General features: G+C 32.7%; 1 protein-coding gene across 1 annotated transcript; it reads left to right on the forward strand.

Moving 5' to 3' along the window:
* Positions 1–11295: 11295 nt before the first annotated feature.
* Positions 11296–13838, forward strand: LOC106414379 (regulatory protein NPR6). Its single transcript, XM_013855048.3, has 2 exons — positions 11296–11971; positions 12790–13838. Exons 1-2 carry the CDS (start codon positions 11486–11488, stop codon positions 13693–13695), a joined length of 1392 nt encoding a protein of 463 aa, XP_013710502.2. The 5' UTR covers positions 11296–11485; the 3' UTR covers positions 13696–13838.
* The last annotated feature ends 3500 nt before the right edge of the window (positions 13839–17338 follow it).

Genomic DNA, 17338 nt, shown 5'->3' on the forward strand with positions numbered 1-17338 from the left:
TATAATGTATAATAAAAATAAAAAGTTTGCGTAACTGACATTAATATATGGAAATTATTCTCAATGTTATTATCTAGTTTATTTATTAATAGAAAATTTTATTTTATTGTTTTAGGGTTTTTATGGTTTTCTTATATATAGTTGTCTATGCTTAAGTTTGTATTTAGATTATTGATATTGATATTTTATAAAGAGCTTTTGTTAAGCACCGAGAAAAATATTCTCAACCTTGTTTTCGGTAAATCTGTGGATCTTAACGAATTAAAGAAGGCAATGTCTCCTAGATATTCTTAGAATTAATAGGTTAATTGCATTATCGTAGCTTCCGCTACATTAGGTGGTATCAGAGCTGGTGTTTTGGTTTTTTAATCAAAACTCGATTTTGGAATCATGGAAAATTTGTTTGTTGAAAGTGAAGAAATCGTTTACATAGATATCGTTAGCGATCCAATATTCAATGTCTATGATGATGATGATTGGGTTCAATACAAATACATTGAATTTGATGTTAGTTCGGTGGAGATCAAAAACGGTGTGATCTATGGCTTTACGCCTGACAAAAGTTTCCGAGTCATCTACAAGCAAAGTGTTGGATTCACGCATCCAAAGAAACATACTACAACATGTGTTTCAGAGGAAAAGGAAATTGAAGAGAGGGTGGAAGATGTGACGTGTACAAACCCACTGGAAATCAAAAACAGAAACAAGTCTAATAATAAAGAAGACTACACGTTCATCGATGGTGGTGCTCCAAACTGGACTTTTGGACTAGGTTGTATGGTACAAGCTTATACTCTCCATCGTTACGGTGCCGATAATACAAATTTTAAGAATTTGTTCACAGTGATTAAATTGTCTGACGTGAGGCAAATTTATATTCTTTTATTTGAAGAATATTATGTGTGGAAGAGTCGCAAAAGAATAAGTTTTTACGTGAAGATCTCAAGCCTTGAAGATTTTGGAGTTGAAAACCACGATTAAGATTCGAGGGCGAATCTTCTTCAACCCGGAGAAAATGATGTAGAAAGAATATATGGAAAATATTCTCAATGTTATTATCTAGTTTATTTATTAATAGGATAATTTTATTTTATTGTTTTAGGATTTTTATGGTTTTCTTATATATAGCCGTCTATGCTTAAGTTTGTATTTAGATTATTGATATTGATATTTTATAAAGAGCTTTTGTTGAGCATTGAAAAGAGTATTCTCAACCTTGTTTTCGGTAGATTTGTGGATCTCAACGAGTTCAAGAAGACAATGTCTCCTATGTATTCTTGGAATCAATAGGTTAATTGCATTATCGTAGCTTCCGCTGCATCACCTTCCCACTTATAAAACCAAGAGAAAAATACTTGGTTTCTTACCTTCCGTTATATAGTAACTGGTAGGGCTGGGCAAATAAACCGAACCCGAAAACCCGATCCGAATCCGATCCGATAAAAATGAATCCGAACCGATCCGAACCCGACGTAAATACCGAATGAATCTTGTTTTGTGGTATTTTGGGTTATGGGTATTATCCGAACCGAGTCCGAATCTAAATGGAAATCCGATAGAACCCGAAACATTCAAAACCTCGAAAAGATCTTGTACCAAACATGATCTCAATTCCTAATATGTATCCAAAATACACTAAGAAATATTGAAAATCTAAAATACTTATCTATTACATGAAGGTTGGTGGTTCTATTACATGAAGGTTGATGGATGAAGATGGCCGTTGAATCTTGAAGTATTTAGATTTAGATTTTGTTTTCGTTAAACAATGTTTCTCATTTCATGAGAACTTGGTTTTCGTTTTATGTTTTTATTTATTTGGTTTTCTTTTTATCAGTAAATATGTTTTACTTTTCGTTTGATTTTGAATGATCACGGTTGATGTTGCTTATTTTTGAATCTATTCTACTTAAGTTTTGGTTATAAAATAGGTACAAATCAAGTATTTTAAAACTGAAGAACCGATTTTACTCATATTTTGGTTATAAAATAGGTAAAAATCAGGTACTTTTAAACCGAAAAACCGATTGGGATCCGAACCCGAAAGTATATTGGGTTGTACCGGTTCTTTGAAGATTTACTAACCCCAAACCGAACCCGATAGAACCCGAACCGGCCCCGAACCGAACTTTCATATAATCCGAATGAGGCTGATTTTGATAAACCCGAAAAACCGAAACCCGATTGGATAAAACCGAAACCCGATTGAGATCCCGAACGCCCATGCCTAGTAACTGGAATAAAAAAAATGATTAAATTTTTTCTCACCTGATTGGTGAGCGGGTTGAAAGTAGAGTAAAATGTTTATAGCGAGAATATTAACGCTCTAGGTGACTTACAATCACACCCTAAATTAGGTATAAGAGTTTAGATGACCAAGTTTAATATTTATGTCTAACATTTTTATAGTCGATTCATTTAAATTTGTAGAAACTAGTTTAGTTTTCAAATGTGAACTTCAGTTAACATTTTTTTTAATAGCAATAAAAAGTATCATGTCCCTAATGCGTAATTTAACATATGGCAATGAGTATTTAATTAGAACATTATGTTGATTCTTTTGATGATGTAAGATATATCACTGTTTTGATGAATATCTGGAATTATTTTTTCGTTCTCCGTACTGATTAATCTAATTGAAAGAAGTAAAAATAAAACAAAATGACACTATTTCAAAGGTCACCTCACTTATATCTGAATACCATACACCTAATCACTCCAAGATTGCTCTGTTGCACAAAACCCATAAAGTTATAGAAAAGAAAAAAAAACCGTAAATAGATAGCAAAACCCTAGGATCCGGTTATGGAAGGACCTACCAAAAGTAAAACCCCTTTCGTAATAAAAGAAAACTAGGCTATATTATACTCCAATATTTAAGTGTGAATATTCCTGTCGTATTTATATTTTATGACATGGATCCCAACGGTGAGTCGAAGAAAAATAAGCAAAAGAAGATATTTTGTTCATTTATTTTTTTCAGACTGAAAAGACAAGACAAACGTCAAATCGGATCTCTATCTCCTATACGACTGCCAGTGCCTTCTTGTGTTATCATTTTATCACTAATATTTCCACCTTTTTCTCAACCGTAACTTAAATTAAAATGAAGATGTATAATAAAAATAAGGTTAATTTGATGAATATTCATAAGGGATTCGCAAATGAAGAATATGTTCATTTTACGGTATTTCTTTTTTGATATGACAATTGTAAGTAAAGTTTGACCACTTTCTTCTCAGCTGCGTGCCTATTGTGTATACACAAAACAAAAAATAAAACTATACTATTTATAAAAGAGAAATAATATACATCAATCTATATATTGTATACTATTTGGAGAAAAAAGACGAGGTAAGAGGAGATTGTAGAAAGAGGGAAGAGGATGAAAAGGACGAGAGAAGAGGAGAAAGAAGGAAAACGGGGAGGAAGAAGAAGAAAATTTTAACGTTTTATACTATGTTCATAAAATATTATAGTATATTCAGTAAGTACAATAATTGTTACAATTTTTTTTTGTCTATTTCACCTGAGATGCGTTGTTCTTTGTATATAGTAAAATAAGAGGTAAGAGACTTCGAGATAATAAGATTGTCAAGGAATTACACATATTATAATGTTAACATATTATTATTTATTATAAAATTATGTTTTTATTCTATGTTTTTTATAGAATATCACACGACAAAACAAACTACGAAAAAAGACAAAACTATATTTTATGGAAAATATATATCCATTTAAAAAAAAAATTACAACATATACAGAAAAATGTATACATTTTTATTAGCATAATTATTTGAATGACTTATGTTTAATTAGAAAGATGCATATCAAATAAAATGAGAGGGGAAAGAAAAAAACAAAAATACATGCATGTGATCAACGGTTGTGAATGTCTAAGGGTAAAATATGTCTTATTACATAAAATATTCAAAACATCATAACCAAGTCGTTGTTATAGTTATAACATTAATTTTCTTTTCTCTTATGTATATGAAATCCAATTCCTCAATATAAATAGATTTGAAAATGAACCAGTTTATTTCTTCCTTTACTTTTACTGTCAAAGCAAAATATAACATGTCGAGTTTGACACTATTTCTTTCTCTCTCACCTCCCCATATCTCTCTCTCAAGCCAAAACAAAATTTAATCTTCCACCGGTGTTCGGCGGCGCGTCCGAGCATGGGCCGACGCCGGTGGCCCTTCTCCTCCCTTGCTTGTGTTCTCTTTGCCTCGGCATCGCCTTCTTCCCCTCCTCCGGTTATGCGTGTGGCTCTGGCTTAGGGTTCCGCTCCGTTGACAGCTCCGCTCGAGAGGGGTGAGTCGCAGGTGGTGGTTCAGCTATCTCTGGAGTCGCAGCGAGGTCTTGGTGGTTGCAGGTTGAAGCAGTGGTCGACTTTTTGGGCTCTGGAACAAATCTATTTTCCCTTTTGATCTCTCTCAGATCTCGTCGAGCGTGAGGGGAAGTGATGGTTGAATCTCAGTTCGGTTATGCAGCTTTCCTGCCGTTCGTCTGGTGGTTCTCCGGCTGCGGTTATTGGTGTCTCTGGTTCTCTGCGGGTCGTTGAGAACAGGTTCCTTTATTCCGTAGTCTAGTGTGCTCCGAAGGTTTCTACTAACTCGGTGGCGAGTTGTGGGTGGTAACACGCAGGCGGTGATGGTGTTCCACTCAACTCCGGCTCGTGTAGGCGTCCAAAATGTTTTGACAGAGGTCATCTATGGCCCCTCGGTGGCTTCTTGAGGCGCATCCTCACCAATAATCTCCTCTTCACGGCTGCGTTCCTGTCTATTCAAGTGAAGGCCTCAGCTTTTTCTTCGATCTTGTCTCGATTGTAATTGCTCTGGCTCCGCTGACACCGGCGTCGGGTTCTATCAGTCTGGTAAATTGGCTTTTAGTTCTTGAAGGCGTCAAAGGGCGAGACGGTTTTCCGGTTGTCATTGATCATCTCGGTGTCTCCTTTGGTCCCGCTCACATCCCGGCTTCACGGTGTTTCACTTGATTCCTGTGGTGGTGTGTTGGACTTTATCGTGCAGGTTTTAGAGGCTGGCGGGTTCGCAGCATCGATGATATTTCATGTTTCTTGCTTGGGTCAGCAGAGTCTTGTGCTTTGCTTGGTTCGTCTGTTTGTGTATTTGTCGTGGTGGGATATTTTTTCTTATCAGGGTCTCTTTACCGGCTTGTTATTTTATTGGAGGCTGCGTCTGGACTCTGGTCACAGAAGCTCTAAGGTATGTTTATCGGCCTCTATTGTTCGTTCGAGCTTCATGGACTGCAAAGGCTACAGTGAGGAGGATGATACACCTTTAAAGGATCACTCGACCGGATTTGAGAAAGGATATGAACTCCAAAAGGAGATCTGATGGAATGAGGGGTCGCACAAAGGTTGCGGAGTGGCCTTTGATATTCCCGAACCAGATTGTTGCCGGATGTGACTCACCGGTCCAACAAAGAGGCAATCTTGAACCGTTGCTTGATATGACTCACAAGACCAACAGACAAGGGCGTTTGCTTGGAGCTAGCCACACCAAGAAAACTAGAAAAGTTCTAAACAAAGAACAAAGAGTAAAGACTCAAAAAGAAGTTGAAAGAAAATGGAATGATTTGATTGATAGAAGTGTTTACATATTTATACTACTTGAGGAATAGAAAGAGACATATGAAGGTATTAAAGATAGACTTAGTAAATCGAATCTGACTAGAATTTTGAAAGACAATGTATTAAACTCTTAAATTCCAGATCTGGTCAAAGATGACTCTTTTGCTAACGTCCAGGTTCGTCTGAACCAAGTGGTTCCTTTGCGGTAAGGAGCAGAACGGGCGTGGCGCATTCCGGACGGTCAGCCTGGTAAGGCTCATGCGCCAACTTGGTTCCAGCACGACCCAAGTCCTTGGACAGTTGTAGAATCCGTGCCTTAGAGAAATTTTGATCATCAAAATTCAAGAACTGATCATACTGGCCGGCTGATCCATCAGTACGCTCATCGGGACACTCGGCTCGGATCAGACGGACCAAAAGGGAAAGACTATGGTCTGTCTCGATTTCCACTCGACCCAAGTGGGTTCCGGCTCGACCATCAGTCTTGGCTTGGCGAGTTGGTCGGGAAAGACGGGCTCCGGTACGGTCGGTTTGGTCATCTGGACATGGTTCTAGCCTTAGTTCTTTTCCGGCTGCGTGCGGGTCGATCCGGTACACGGCTCGGTGTGTCTGTCTGGAACGGTCGTCTGCCTGAACCTCGGTTGGAATGATCTGATCGTCCTGTTCTCCATCCTGGCCTGGTTCCATGTGCTGATCCATGTACAGAGGCGCATCAGAGGAGAGCGGGAAGCTTTTAGCTCCTAACCAGATTAACCTGGGAAAGGTAGTGATGACGATAGAACCCGGAGTTGCGCCCACAACTTGGATGTGTTGTAACCGGGGCTTCTAGCTCAGGTGGTAAAAGGCTCACGGCTGTGAGTTCCGCCACCTGGATTCGAAACTCGGCCACTGGGGAATTCACATGCGGAACTCCAGCGCCCGAGACCGAAGAGCGTTCGCGGTGAGCCACATAGTGACGCCCTGGTAGCGTCCTTGCTCGCTCCGGTCTCTAGTCTGGACCACCACGGTGGTGCCAGGATACTCGGTTATTAAAAAAAAGAAAAAAAAAAAAAATTCAGGGTTGTACCGAATTTTGTTTGAATCCGAACTGTAACCTTTGTAATGATGTCCTTTTGGGAAGAATTAATAAAAATGCACTTCTTAAAAAATATATATATATATGTCATCCCGTACGTGTGTTCCTGACTGATCTCATAGTGTACCATTTGAAGGATACTTTCGCTCGAGAAGAACTCTATATTAAAGATCTATCGGATGAGAAACTCATCGTAACAATATAATTAAGTTTTTTTTTGGTTAACATATAATTAAGTTTTAACAAGAAGAAACAAAAAAAAACAAGAAGAAACAAAAAAAAAGAAACTTAAGTGATGAGACATTTGCATACGGTAAAAACGAAGATTATAAACATGTCTTTTCTCAACATATGCTACAGAAGTTTTGTTTTTGTTTTTAAATTAGACGTTAATATATGTTTTCTTATAGAAAATAGCTCAATGTTATTCTATGTAATTTAAATGTTTTCAGTCAGTTTTTTTTGCTTAAAATGTTTTCAGTAAGTTACCTCTATCTTTATGATCAATCAAATCAAATAAGACGTATTAAAGTAACAATAGTAGATTATTTTTCTATCTTATTAAAGTACGATGATTAAATAAATAAATATGTTTATATATTGCATCATGTCATAAAAATATATAGGTAAAGATATATTGCACTTTATATAGCAGCTCTTTATTATGGATACAACTACGGATACAAACAACTAAATATTGTTTAGCAAATGAAAAACAACTAAATAGTGTTCCCTCGTTCTAATATATAACATTTTCGAATTGAAAGTGCGTAATTTCCAAAAACATAACAATTATACCACTTGACTAAGCATATATAATTTTGAATTAAAACCGGTCAACTAATTTTTGAACAAAAAACAACAAGTTAACTAATATTACAGATTAAATTGTCCATGGCTAATAGGAGTAGATTTCTCGCGCCTATTCCAACTTCATTCCGTATGATGCAAGTTGTATTTATTTTTTGAAAACTCGAAAGACTTATTTATTCATATTGCAATCACCTTATAACTTTTCGACTTCATTTGCAATATACTATTGTAAATTACTTTCTAATAGACCACCTATTTTTTATAATTCCAGTTTAAATATACTTAACTCCATAATTTATACTAGACAAGTGACCGAAATAGTAAATTCGCTTTGATGACATAAATAATTAAATCATGTTTCTCAACGCTTTCAACATACTCCATCTGTTCCTGAAAGTAGGATTTTCTAGATTTATTTTTTGTTCCAAAATGATAGATTTTCTAAAATTTTAAGGTATTTTTAGTAGTTAATGTTGAAAAATTGTGTACTTTTAAGAAACATTAATTGAAAATATTTGAATTGATTGAATACTATTGGTTGATATTTATTGGAAAATGTATAGTAAAATAAATAATAAATTCAATTGTAAAAAATTAATTATTTTCTTAATATGCGTGAATACTCTAGAAAATCCTTCTTTCAGGAACAGAGGGAGTATATCATAAACCAATATGTTACAAAACTAATAAAAAACAAATGTGTTATTTCCTATATAAAAATGCATCAAATATTGTAGTATAAAATAAAAGATAAAACTTATAAAATAATATCAAAGTTTCTCAAACTGGATAAATTTTTATTTTATATATTTCGAAGAAATTTAGTGAGAAACCATCACTGATCATATTCATAAAACTACTATTTTAATAGAAACGGTTTATAAAATTTGGATTTAGATTTGAAGTTTATAATTTCTCGGAAATGTTTGGAAAGAAATTAAATTAAACTAAATAAATAAATTTATTTGAATATTGTATTGGTCCGACAGAAGGGCTCGATTAATCTAACCGACACGCATGTCCATGCCCTTCAACTTCAACACTCCACCACCAATTTACCAAGTACTAGTTTACATTATTTATTGTTCCTTTTTTTGGCAAACTATTTGTTGTTTATTTATTTCTAACTAAAAATCTTCATAGTAATTTTTGGTATCTGTCACTGAACTTGTAGATTCGCTAACAAGTGAATGTTAGAAAGAAAAAAAAAATCTGAAACATCAAACTATGAAATTATTAAAAAAAAAAATTGAAAAGGTGAAATTGTTAAATTTCGGACTGTAATATCGAACTATGAAATTATTAAGATGGTTTTATGCAGTGTTCCAAAAATCGGTCTAGACAGACCCATAGTCGGAAAATCAGACCTAAACGAAGCCAGTTTTCTAGTAAATTTTTTTAAGCGCCCGCCTAATCAATAATTTCATATAAAGTACATAACTACCACCTAGCGATTTCTTGAACATTAGTTTTATGTGTGTCCTTAATTTGTACTTTGTAGCATATAATGGGCATGAAGGTTTGTGTTAGGGTTGGAAACAACTTGTAGTCTAATGAATCAACAGATTGATATTTTTAAATCCAAGTACTTCTAAAACAGAATCTAATCATGTATGCTTTTCCGTTGTAGGTAATTTATTATGAATCCGAAGAAAAATAAGATATTTGTTTTCGTTTAACATGAAATAAAAAGTGGGAAACAAGGGAAGAGATGGTCAGAAATGGACCAACGGTCAAACGCCAAACCATCAAATCACATTTTTACTAAGTACAGTCGAGACTTTTAGTGGGTTTGCCTTAACGAATTAGGCCAATGTTCTTATCCATCACCGTCCTGTCCAACTTACCATTTTTCCATATTAACAATTTCACACGCATGCATATGGTTTCCAATAGTGATCGTGGTTGGTCAGTTTTTCTGCGATTAATGTGGTGAATGCTTTTTATCAAGTTCCATAGAAGTGTCGTTTAAAGCGATCCATTCATCCATATAATAGTTTTTTAAGTTAAAAAAACTATTATCACTTTTAATGTTTAAGAAAAGATCACTTGAAATCAATTTGCAAGTTCGGCTTCCATTTTAATTAGTTCACTTTTAAAATCTCTGGTTGAATCACCGTGTATACTGAATGCAACTAACCAGTCTTGTTTTGCAAGCTAGTGTAAAAGACCAACTTCAATAGTATTCCAAAATATCAAACTTGATGTTTTGTGAATAGTGTTACACCACTATTCATCACACTAAATCCTAATATATATATATATATATATATATTATATTTCATTCAGTAATATAATTAAATTAATATTATTTATTAATTTAAATTAGCAACTAAAAATAAATATATAAAATAGTTAAAACAAAATAAGTATAAGAAATAAATTAGTTAAACAGAATATTTATATAAATCTAAATAAATATTCAAAACATAAATTTATAATATTTTATTAAATAAACATAAAATTCAAATATAATAAAATAATAATTAATCACTACAAATCAATAAAATACTAATATTATTAAAATTAACAAAAATAACATGTAATATTGTTTCTGGTGTGAAACTTGATGTTGTAGTTGGCAATTAAGATTAAAATAGAACACAAAACATTAAATTTTGATGTTATTTCAATACCAAATTTAATATTATGGTTGTAGTTTCCCTAACTAGTAACATTAAAAACCAATCAAGTTTATTTTTAGTTTGTAACGTATCACTCAACGATTGGAAATGAAAACGGTATACTGCATTTGGTAGTCCCTCTCTAACAATCTCTTGTTAATACAAATATTTCCATTCTTTTATTCATGATACCAGACAAAACACTTATTACAATATAAGTAGGGCATAGATCAGTGCAAAAGTTGACGGGTCAGCAAATTTAAACTAAGATTAGCTAAGAAGCGATTAAGTACTCTCCTTTCGATCAGAAATTGCAACCCAGTAAACATCGTCTATTCGTCTTTAAAATTCTAATCACCATTCACCGATATACAGAAGGAAAATGATGAATTTCATTTGTCACAAAACGAAGACTATTATATTGTCTAAAATATGAAATGATTGATTTTATGATATTTTGTATAGCTGTGATCCATATTAATTGCCACTAAACTATTTGGCATTTTATAAAATACGTCTTCTTTTGCATTGACAATCATAATTTTTATTCGCATTAGGTAACCCCAAGTATATATGTATCTTCTACAACATCATGTGTTGATTGAGTTTCACATATATATGTCGTGAACCAATCCAAAAAGACAGTTGCCCAATCGTCTTGATTTACTCTACTATTTTCCTTGCAACTAATTTTATGCGTGATTATGTATGCGACTAAAGTGTTAGGTGACATGGGTTAATTCGGGGTATTAGTTAGTCGGTAGCTTGATATTGGGGTGCTAATCAAGATCTATAATCATACTTTATATTTCATTTCTCTCTCTCTTCCTTTTGAAAATTTTAATTTCAACTGATTATTTCTCTTCTTTCCATATTGGATTGGCCCCAAAATGGATTCGGCTCGTACTTCTATGTTAATCTTGCTATCTTCCTATTTTAGTAACAAAGGATATTACTAAAATTTCTCTTAATCCTCTAAATCTTGATTTGCTTTTGATGACAAAAAGTGTTACTATTATACAAAACTCCAATTGCTCACAGCCAATAAGAAAGAGCACACACGTCGACATTAATCATTTTGATCGTCTTTTTATTTATTATAAATTTATTCAAATAATATCTTCCGATCCGGTCCGGTCATTCAGATCTCTGTCGTCTCTTTCTCTCTCAATATCTATACACACAAAAAAACACAAACCAATCTTTAAGCACTATAGAATCTCTATCTCTCTTCTTCATCTTCTCCAAAGTTTCAAAAGATAAAAGCTTGACCCTTCTTTGCTTATAACTTCTTTCTTTAAGAAAAAGAAAATTATTTTCTTCATCTTCTATAGGACTTTCTGTAGGTCATCTAGAAACCCTATTTTTTGAATGAAGAATCAGCAAGAAGCGATGAGCAGTAGTATCGAAGAATCTCTAAAATCTATGTCGTTGGATTACTTAAATCTCTTAATCAACGGTCAAACTTTCTCCGACGTCACTTTCAACGTAGAAGGCCGTCTAGTCCACGCTCACCGTTGCATCCTGGCCGCACGTAGCCTCTTCTTCCGCAAATTCTTCTGCGGATCTGACCCTTCCCAAACCGATCCGGCTAACCAAACCGGGTCAGGAGCTAGAGCAGCCGTAGTGGGAGGAGTCATACCGGTTAACTCGGTCGGTTACGAAGTTTTCTTGCTTCTACTTCAGTTCTTGTACAGTGGTCAAGTCTCTATGGTACCGCATAAGCACGAGCCAAGATCGAATTGTGGAGATAGAGGATGTTGGCACACGCATTGCACCGCAGCTGTGGATCTCTCTTTAGATATCTTAGCTGCGGCTCGTTATTTTGGCGTGGAGCAGCTCGCGTTGCTTACTCAGGTTCTAACTAATTGAGAATGTCTATTTAGGTTAATGATTCTTGTTCTTTAAATTTGGTAATGAACTGATTCGGTTTGGTTCAGTTGAGTTAAAATTTGAATCCATATTGATGATGCACGTATATTAACTTAGATAAGAGTTGGTATTGTCTTGATTTCATGTGTAACTGAGGTTAATGATGGCTTGCACTGCACGTACTGCAACAGCCTTTGTTCCGACAGGCAATGGACTGATGTGTTCTGTTGCCTACTGAGAAAAATTACTTAGGATATTATATATTTTTTGCTGTTTTTCTTAATGTTTTCCTCTCTTCAACATCCAAACTCTTTACTAAAAATAAATAAACCTTTGAAATTAGTAACTTTGACTAATAACAGGGATCTTATTATAATCCCAAAATTAGAGATGTGACATGATCATTTTGTGATTTGGATAATTTTACTATTCACATATATGTTACGTTCAGCTTTTCAGCAAATCAATCATCAAAATAATAAAAAAGTATCGTTCCATATGCTTTAGATTTAATTCATTGAATTTCGGTTTTTAATTAAATTTTGCCATCAAATTTTGCTGCCTTTAATCTAGTTTCCCTAATCTTGGGCTTTCAAAATGTTACCAGCATATGTATTTTTCCTGGCGTTGCCCATTTTGTTCATTCAGGTTTGGATATAATGAAAACTCTTGATGAAACATAGTTTCTTTTGAGCACTCCCTTACAATGAAAATGCATAATGAAAAAAATAAGTAGTGGATATATAGTGTCTTTGAAAATGCTCATTTTGTCTTACCCTTATTCTTTCTTCTTTTAATCACAGAAACAATTGACAAGCATGGTGGAGAAAGCCTCCATTGAAGACGTGATGAAGGTGCTAATAGCTTCAAGAAAACACGACATGCATCAACTATGGACCACTTGCTCTTACCTAGTTGCTAAATCCGGTCTTCCAACAGAGATTCTAGCCAAGCACCTCCCAATCGAACTCGTAGCCAAGGTTGAGGACCTTCGTCTCAAATCTTCCATGCCTCTTCGCTCCCTAATGCCTCACCAACATGACCTAACCTCGGCTCTAGACCTAGAGGACCAGAAGATCAGGAGGATGAGACGAGCTTTGCACTCCGCGGATGTCGAGCTCGTGAAGCTTATGGTTATGGGAGAAGGACTCAATCTAGACGAGTCCTTAGCTTTGGTTTACGCTGTGGAGAATTGTAGTAGAGAGGTTGTGAAGGCACTTCTTGAGCTTGGAGCAATCGATGTGAACTATCCGGCGGGTCCCACCAGGAAGACCGCACTCCACATTGCGGCTGAGATGGTCTCACCAGACATGGTGGCCGTCTTACTTGACCACCATGCAGATCCCAACGTTCAGACAGTTGATGGTATCACTCCTCTTGACATACTTAGAACCCTAACTTCGGATTTCTTGTTTAAGGGGACAGTTCCTGGATTGACTCACGTTGAGCCTAATAAGCTCAGGCTTTGTCTCGAGCTGGTCCAGTCCGCAGCACTGGTGATGTCCCGTGAAGAAGGGATCAATAATGATAACAACACTGTGATGTACCCTAGGTTGAAAGACGAACACATGAGTGGAAGTAGTTTGGATTCAAGATTGGTTTATCTTAATCTTGGAGGTGAACATGGAAACCAAATGGAAGGAATGAGCCTGCATCATCATCATGAGCCGCCAACAATGTATCATCATCATCACCACCACCATTTCTAAGTTTTTTTAGTCGATCATCTTCTAGTTATGATAATTAAGAGTTAAGACATATTCGAGATCTAATTAATTTGTTATGGTAGCCATTTTATGTGTATATGGATATGCGAACAATGTAAACTCTTATATTCCATTAAGAGTGGGAAGGAAAGAGACGAGAAGATAATCTGGCCACCAACAAAATGGTCATTAGAAAAAGTATTTTCTATATAAAAAGAACAATTATGCTAGTTGTTACTGGAAAATTAAGACACTAGTTATTATAATCTCATTAATTATACTAATTTTGTTGTTATAAACTCATATTTCTCTTCTCAAATTCATTCAAATACAATTATTGACTCAGTAAAGTTATAACAATATTTTCTATAATTTTGTAGGTCATAGCAAATCACAAAGCTAATAAGTCTACATAACTTAATTTTCATAGGACATGCGCATGCTATATATAGCTATTTCAATTATCATGAAACTCTTAAAAAATTCAGTCAAAGACATATATGACTCAATTTCAATTTCAGTGAATTATTGTCCAGTACTTCACTACATATATATTTATTTTATAAATCAAAACTAAATCATAATTAACTACGTACACTCTTTTGAACGTTATCAAAAGGTTAAACCAAAATAATTGACTCTAACAACATTTTGAAGATTGGGTAAATATGGTTCAATGAAAATTAAATTAAGAATTTCTCCAAAGATATACATGTACGGTTATGGGCATCTCCAATAACATTCTATTTTTTCCTTTATAATTTACACTAAAATATAGTAACTCTATTATAGTTCTATAATAATGTAATTTTTGTTCCAATAGTGTATAGAGCGAAATATAAAGTAACTCTATTATAGAGTAATACTATTGGAGCAAAAGTTACACTATAATAGAATTACTCTATTTCGGTGTAAATTATAGAAGAAAAATAGAGTCCATTTGGAAATGGTCTAAGCCTTATACAGTTTTTCAATCTGAAAATTTAATAATGGTAGCTCAGTATCTATGCGGAGCAATTAGCTCATTAATTAGTCTTTGGTGGAAAATTTTCCATTGGTGGATTTTATTTCAGGAAGAAGTTTCTTGGCTAAAACGAGGTTTAACCAACTTTTAAAAGACTGAACAGTACACAAAATTATTTAAATAATCAGAAAATAACTGGTTACAAGAGCATGATTATTGGAGGTTTTTAGAGTAGAGTTCTTAGCGGAATATAAGACATGTCTCTTAACTTTTAACTAAAAAAGTTAAGAACCGGCTCTTAAAACTCTTATTTAAAAACTGGTTCTTAGTTTTTTTAGTTAAAAATTAAAAGACGGATTCATATATTCCGTTAAGAACCCCACCCTAAGAACCCCCGGTAAAAATGAGACATGATGAACGCCTCATGCTTGTCTAAAGAGTCATATACTCCATGTATACGTCCGGCTCTCTTGGTTAATAAGAAGACAATCCTTATATTATAAAAACCACCAGGTCCACCGAACCACCATCGTGGGCTAATTTTGACCGCACAAAATTAAATATGGACGAATATATTGTACTAGGATAAGACCTGCGTCTTGCGCAGTGTGAGTTTATTTGTATATATTTTCGATCGTTTCTTTTATATATTTGATCATTTTATTTATATATATATAATATTTTTTGTTGTTATTATATAATTTCTTTCCGATGGATCGGATCAATTTTTATTAAAAATAATGGAACAAAACTATAATTAATACATCATGGGTTGATCGGATTGGACATTAAACAAATTATGACATAAAAACCTTATTTTTTCCATCGATCACATTCTTGAAAAAAGTGAACAGTATTGTTTTCACAGTTGAATTATTTTGACTTTGATCTTCCATATGGTTTTGAAAGCTTTCAAATCAACCATCGACTTGATACATGTCATTTTAATGTTTTTAGTCGTATACTTAAGGAAAACTTACATTTTTGTAATTCAAAGTCATTTTAAAAAATTCAAAATATAACATATAATAAAAAATCTAACATATAAGAAAAATATAATATATAAGGTGTCCTCATTTTTGTATTTTAAAGTCGTTTTAGAAAAATATAACATATAAGGTTTTCTCACTTTTGTAATTTAAAGTCATTTTAAAAATTCAAAATATAACATATAAGAAAAAAATCTAATTTTTTTTATTATATAGTTAATGTGATTGTTTATTTTTTTAATAATATAAAATTAAACAAAATGAAGAAGGATGCAAAAATTGTTATCAAATCTTTATTATTCATAATCATTAATTGTCATATATATGTAAATCATATTATGTACTTTCGTAGCTTTTATTTAGGGAAAGAATACACACTTCTTATATTTTAGGTTAATATAATGTTCTCTAGTGGATATTAAACAAATTATGACATAAAAACCTTATTTTTTACCTCGAACACATTCTTGAAAAAATGAACAATATTGTTTTCACAGTTGAATTATTTTTACTTTTATCTTACATATGGTTTTGAAAGGTTTCAAATCAACCATCGAACTGATACATGTCATTTTAATGTTTTTAGTCGTATACTTAAGGAAAACTTACATTTTTGTAATTTAAAGTCGTTTTTAAAAATTCAAAATATAACATATAAGAAAAAATATAACATATAAGAAAAATATAACATATAAGGTGTCCTCATTTTTGTATTTTAAAGTTGTTTTTTAAAAAAATATAACATATAAGGTTTCCTCAATTTTGTAATTTAAAGTCATTTTAAAAAATTCAAAATATAACATATAAGAAAAAATCTAATTTTTTTATTATATGGTTAATGTGATTGTTTATTTATTTAATAATATGAAATTAAACAAAAATGAAGAAGGATGCAAAAATTGTTATCAAATCTTTATTATTCATAATCATTAATTGTCATATATATGTAAATCATATTAGGTAATTGTGTAACTTTTATTTAAGAAAAGAATACACACTTCTTATATTTTAGGTTAATATAATGTTCTCTAGTGGACATTAAACAAATTATGACATAAAAACCTTATTTTTTTCATCGAACACATTCTTGAAAAAAGTGAACAGTATTGTTTCCACAGTTAAATTATTTTGACTTTTATCTTCCATATGGTTTTGAAAGCTTTCAAATCAACCATTGAATTGATACATGTCATTTTAATGTTTTTAGTCGTATACTTAAGGAAAACTTATATTTTTTGTAATTTAAAGTCATTTTAAAAAAAATCAAAATATAACATATAAGAAAATTCTAACATATAAGAAAAATATAACATATAAGGTGTCCTCATTTTTGTATTTTAAAGTCGTTTAAAAAAATAACATATAAGATTTCCTCATTTTTGTAATTTAAAGTCATTTAAAAAAATTCAAAATATAACATATAAAAAAAATCTAATTTTTTTTATTATATGGTTAATGTGATTTTTAATTTATTTTAATAATATAAATTTAAACAAAAATGAAGAAAGATGAAAAAATTGTTATCAAATCTTTATTATTCATAATCATTAATTGCCATATATATGTAAATCATATTAGGTAATTCCGTAGCTTTTATTTAAGGAAAGAATACACACTTCCTATATTTTAGGTTAATATAATATTCTCTAGTGTTATATAATTATGAAATAATGTGACACCATTAGATTAAACT

This window comes from Brassica napus, chromosome C8 (assembly GCF_020379485.1).
Source record: "Brassica napus cultivar Da-Ae chromosome C8, Da-Ae, whole genome shotgun sequence".
Taxonomy (NCBI): Eukaryota; Viridiplantae; Streptophyta; class Magnoliopsida; order Brassicales; family Brassicaceae; genus Brassica; species Brassica napus.

Excerpts from the sequence above, each read along its gene's own strand:
- LOC106414379 (XM_013855048.3), top strand. The coding sequence starts at position 11,486 with ATGAAGAATCAGCAAGAAGCGATGAGCAGTAGTATCGAAGAATCTCTA. Across the intron at positions 11,972-12,789 it reads AGCTCGCGTTGCTTACTCAG|AAACAATTGACAAGCATGGT; the intron begins GTTCTAACTAAT and ends TTTTAATCACAG.